Source organism: Mycteria americana, chromosome Z, assembly GCF_035582795.1.
Source record: "Mycteria americana isolate JAX WOST 10 ecotype Jacksonville Zoo and Gardens chromosome Z, USCA_MyAme_1.0, whole genome shotgun sequence".
Lineage (NCBI taxonomy): Eukaryota > Metazoa > Chordata > Aves > Ciconiiformes > Ciconiidae > Mycteria > Mycteria americana.
The window spans coordinates 31,180,950-31,186,051 of NC_134396.1; the positions used below are offsets into that span (position 1 = coordinate 31,180,950).

The following is a 5,102-nucleotide window of genomic DNA, read 5'->3' on the forward strand; positions in this document are numbered from 1 at the left end:
TGAGTGGGGTGGGAGCGAGTCCATTCGTGAGGGGAGGCAGGTGTCTGCCAGGGAGTTCTATGAATTGAACGCTGAGCGCTCCACCTGTTACCCCTCCTCCTCCTCCTCCTCTTGGTAGCGCCTAGAGCAAGGCGGAGGTGAGCGCTGCGCGCCGCTGGCAGCGGGTCCGCGGGGTGCCGCGCTGGGAGCCGCCCGCCCCAGCAGCCGCCCGCCCCAGCGGCCGCCGCCGGCCGCCATGAGGCACCTGCCCTACTTCTGCCGCGGGGAGGTGGTGAAGGGCTTCGGCAGAGGCTCCAAGGAGCTGGGCATCCCCACCGGTGAGCGGGGTGCGCAGGGGACCGGGGCGGCGCGGTGAGGGTGCCGCCTCCCGTGAGGGCCACCGGCGAGGTGTTGGCCGCGGCCTGCCTCTGCCCCCCCGGCGTACCCCGCGCGGGGCTCTCTGGCCGCGCCGCTCCATGTCCCGGGACCGCGGCGGGGCTGGAGTGCAGCCGCCGGTGGGGCCGGCGTCCGGCCCGGGGGTGTTTCAGCAGCCCGAGCCGCGCAGGCCGCCGGAGCGGAGAGCTGCCGTGCTCCCGCGGAGAGACGGCCGCCGCCGCCCAGGAGGGGCCCGGGCGTCTGGTTCGCCTGCCGAATAGAAGTGCGGGAGCTCGGTTGCTGGTGACCAGGCTCGTTCGAACCCGGGAGGCACCCGGCTGTCCTGCACAATTGCGCTGTTAGCATGACTTGCTCTTTCTGTAAATAGGCTTAGCTTGTTCCATGTCAGTTTTTTTGGTGTTGTTTTGGTTTGGTTTGTTTTCGTATTGCTTACAGCCTTGTTCACTTCGTTTGTGTTATTTTCCGACCTTCTGTTAAACGATTTCTTTCTGTTTGCTTTTTTGTTAGTTAGCTCATCTGATGATGATCATGATGATTTGCAAGATGCTGAAAAGCGACCATATGCACTGTGCATGGCGTTGTGATATGGCAGTTTGAAAAACATCTGTTCTTATAAACTTGTTGGATCTCAGATTAGGACAAGAAAGGGAGTGGGCGCTGGGGGTAGCTTTACGGAAGGAAATGTAAAGGGAATAATGCAGAGATTAAAAAGCAAAGCAAGTGTAGTTGTCCTAAACAGAGGTATGTTTTCCCATTGCCGTTCTCTCTTTGACTTGTCTGAATACAGGTAGAGGTGTAATTCGTATGGATTTCAGTCTTTTCTAAAGATAGGCTGAAGGCAGCAGGCATTTTGCACAAATCCTAATAGACAAGAAAACCTCCTATAACAATTCTTGAGGTACTGGAGATGTGATAACATCTGTTAATATAAACTTAGGTTTTTTGATTGTTTATATATGTCTTATTAGTGTCGCGGAATGTGTGAGGGAAGTTTTTTCTGCTTATGAACTAGGATAGAAATCCGCTAACTGTAAATTCTTTAGAATTGGCTTGAAACCTTGCATGAAGAGCTCTACCCATGGGTGAAGTTAAAGTAGGACAGTTGTTTGGCTAAAGACTTAGATTTATTCCCCTCAGTTAGAAAGGAACCTGTTTTATTTCGGATTTCTAGTTTTCTAAGAAAATCCTAGAAATCCCCAAATATGAATAACCTAAAAGACAACATGGAAAAATTGGGAGATGACTAAAATCATAACTTCATTTATTTCAACATATTTTACTTTAACATATTTTACTTACTAAAAAAAATTTACTATTACTTAAGTAATTCTAAGATGCTACTTTACAGTGCAGAAGAAACTTGATTTTTCTGTTCTTTGACCATACTAAAGCAGTGATAGTCCTAATAGTGAAATGCATTCAGACTGCATATTTTAGTTTATTAATTTTAAATATAGAAGTAACTGCTTAACTATAGAATAGAATAGTATGTATATAACTATGAAATACTATGTGTAGGAGGTGTGGTAACTCTGGTATTACCACAGAGACTACATTTTATGAGGCTGTTTTCTGGTTTATGCTTTGCAAGTGGCACGTTGTATCACTATCATCATCAGTGTTAAATCAGCTTGTAAATAGCATGTAGACAGGGCTTGGCTTTTAGGTGTTTGAAAATTCTGTGGTGCACTTTACTTACACAAATGTACACTTTCTAAAATTTTTGCAGCTAACTTTTCTGAGCAAGTAGTCGAAAGCTTTCCATCTGATATCTCTACTGGTATATACTATGGATGGGCCTGTGTTGGAAATGGAGATGTGCATAAAATGGTTTTGAGCATAGGATGGAATCCTTTCTATAAGAATATTAAGAAGTCGGTGGTAAGAATTTTGCTTTGTGTGGTACTTTGATTACAATAAATGAGCCAGACATTGACTTTGAATAAGATGAGCAGAATTTGATCCATAAATGAGATTAGAAATTCCATTTGCTGTTAGTAATGTATTTGGTATCCATCTCAAATGTTTGTGTTCTGGGGAGGAGAAAACCCAAATCCCAAAAAACCCCTCTGTAGCCATAGAGCATGCAGCTGTAGATAAATAAAATTTATTTTCATTTGCCTCTTCCACCATTACTTAAATACTTCTGAAATAAAAATTCATATTTCCAAAGTGGTGGTTGCTTAGTGTGCTGATAGACATAAGCTTATTCAGTTTAGTGGTTATGAGACCCCTAGGGTGAGCTGGAACATACTAATCTCTCATCCTTTGCAATCCGTCCACATTTAAAGTACGAGATTCTGGGGCATCTTAATTTGTAATGATTTTCCAGTAATTCTTCTCTTAAATGGTGGAATCCATACATGTGGTGCTGTGGCTTAATACACAGAATCAAGATCCAAAAATAAATAGTAACAGGACAGAGTTAAAATCCTGAACTGTGGCATCTACGTTTTTCTTGCTATCAGGTGCTGGTGCTTTTCCTGCGTCTTGCAGAACTTGGTTTTAATTGCTAATACTTGTAAACAGTTTTATTTTGACATGAATCTCTGCTTTGAGGATAGCTGCCTTCACTCTTTTTAGAATTTTATCGTTCAGTTCCTGTGAGTTACTTGTAAAAGCTCTCTTTAAAACAACTGTTTCAGTCAAATTCATTACGGTTATTTGGACTCAGCAACCTAATGATCAAACAAATCTAGGCATTGTTTGTGATTTGCTGCCTTGGAAATCTTACCTCTGAAATAAATATCACAATGTTCTTAAATGCCATGCAAAGTACAATTCCCTACTAACGTAATCAAAAGCTCTAGCCGCTTAATCTTGCGTTATACATGTTAGACTAAGTGTCTCAGTTTCCCTGGTATGTGTGGGAGGGAATTCGAATTAGAGGTATTAGCTGAACATCCTTGTAACAACAGAAATAAACTGAAAATGCATCATGGTAATTGTCAGTGTATTTGTCTTCTTTTAGGAAACACACATTATCCACACTTTCAAAGATGACTTTTATGGAGAGATTCTTAGTATAGTCATTATTGGATATATTCGATCAGAAAAAAACTTCAGTTCTTTAGGTCAGTATTGCAGGTCTCTTAAACTAATGTTTTATTTGTCATGTTCTTGCATATTCAAAGTACTGTGTTGTTGTTCTCTCTCTGTCTTCATAATCATGTAAGGTAGCTGTTTCATGTAACTGTTTCTGAAGGGTAGAGCGGCCTTACAGAGGGATCTGGATAGACTAGAGAGAGCTGGACAATCACCAACCACATGAAATTTAACAAGAGCAAGTGCCAGGTTCTGCACCTGGGGTGGGATAATCCTGGTTATACATACAAACTGGGGGATGAGAGGCTGGAGAGCAGCCCCATGGAAAGAGATCTGGGGGTTTGGGTTGGTGGCAAGTTGAATATGAGTCAGCAGTGTGTCCTGGTAGCCAAAAGGGCCAACTGTGTCCTGGGGTGCATCAGGAAGGACATCAGCACATCAGAGTGTGTCCAGAGGAGGGTGACCAAGATGGTGAAAGTCCTTGAAGGCAAGACTTAAGAGGAGTGGCTGAGGTCACTTGGTTTGCTCAGCTTGGAGAAGAGAAGGCTGAGGGGTGACCTAATGGCAGTCTACACCTTCTTCAAGGAGGGCAGCAGAGAGGGAGGTGCTGATCTCCTCGCTCTGGACATGAGGAAATGGAATGAAGCTGCGTCAGGGGAAGTTCAGATTGGGCATTAGGAAAAGGTTCTTCACTGAGAGGGTGGTCAGTCAGTGGAACAGGCTCCCCAGGGAAGTGGTCACAGCACCAAGCCTGTCAGAGTCATTTCAGAAAAGCATGTCATTTCAGAAACAGAGAATGTTGCCTTTCCAACTTCTTCATAATAAATATATTCTGCCTCTGTGATGGTTTTCTGGCATTCTGTAGTACACCCTTTTTCACTTGCTATTGTGTGTTCAGAATTAAGACCAGCTTTTAAATATTGCCTTTCTTCTCTTTTGCAGAGGCACTCATTTCAGCAATTCAAGAAGACATTGAAGAGGCAAAAAGACAGCTAGATTTACCAGAACATCGTAAACTCAAAGACGACAAGTTCTTTCATCTGCCAGAAGGCAAACCAGTAACCCACTAAGCAAAACCATGTGGGTTTTTTTGATCTCACGGAGCTCTCTTTGCACTACCAAGTATCATGTATCATTTGATATATGACGTATGTGTGTGTACTGGATTTGGCTGGGATGGAATCAATTTTCTTCATAGCAGCTCATATGGTGCTGTGGTTTAGATTTGTGACCAAAATAATGAACATAACACACTAATGTTCTAGCTATTGCTGAACAGTGCTTGCACAGCATCAAGGCCTTCTCTGTTTCTCACTCTGCTCCTCCAGTGAATAGATTGGGGCTGTGCAAGAGGTTGGGAGGAGACACAACCAGATGACCTGAACTAACCAGAGATATACCATGCCATGTAATGGTTGTGCTGAGTAAGAAAGTGGAGAGGAGGGGGTTTAGGGAGGTTGGCCATCCTTTGTTTGGGAACTGGCTTGGCATCTGGTGAGTGATTGCCTTTGCATCACTTGTTTTGTTTTTCTTTTCTTTTTCTTCCACTTCTCCTTCACTTGTTAATCTATTTTTATCTTGACCCACAAATTTTCTTGCTTTTATTTTTCCATTCTTCTTTCCCCGTCTCACTGGGGGAGGTGTGGGAGAAGTGAGCTAGTGGCCATATGGTGCTTAGCAGC

The 5,102-nt window shown here is 43.8% G+C and overlaps 1 protein-coding gene across 1 annotated transcript; it reads left to right on the forward strand.

Moving 5' to 3' along the window:
- Positions 1-222: 222 nt before the first annotated feature.
- On the forward strand, positions 223-4,490 carry LOC142422109 (riboflavin kinase-like). The gene is made up of 4 exons (XM_075527515.1): positions 223-317; positions 2,105-2,256; positions 3,347-3,449; positions 4,363-4,490. The coding sequence occupies exons 1-4, from the start codon at positions 236-238 to the stop codon at positions 4,488-4,490; spliced, it is 465 nt and encodes a 154-aa protein (XP_075383630.1). The 5' UTR covers positions 223-235.
- The last annotated feature ends 612 nt before the right edge of the window (positions 4,491-5,102 follow it).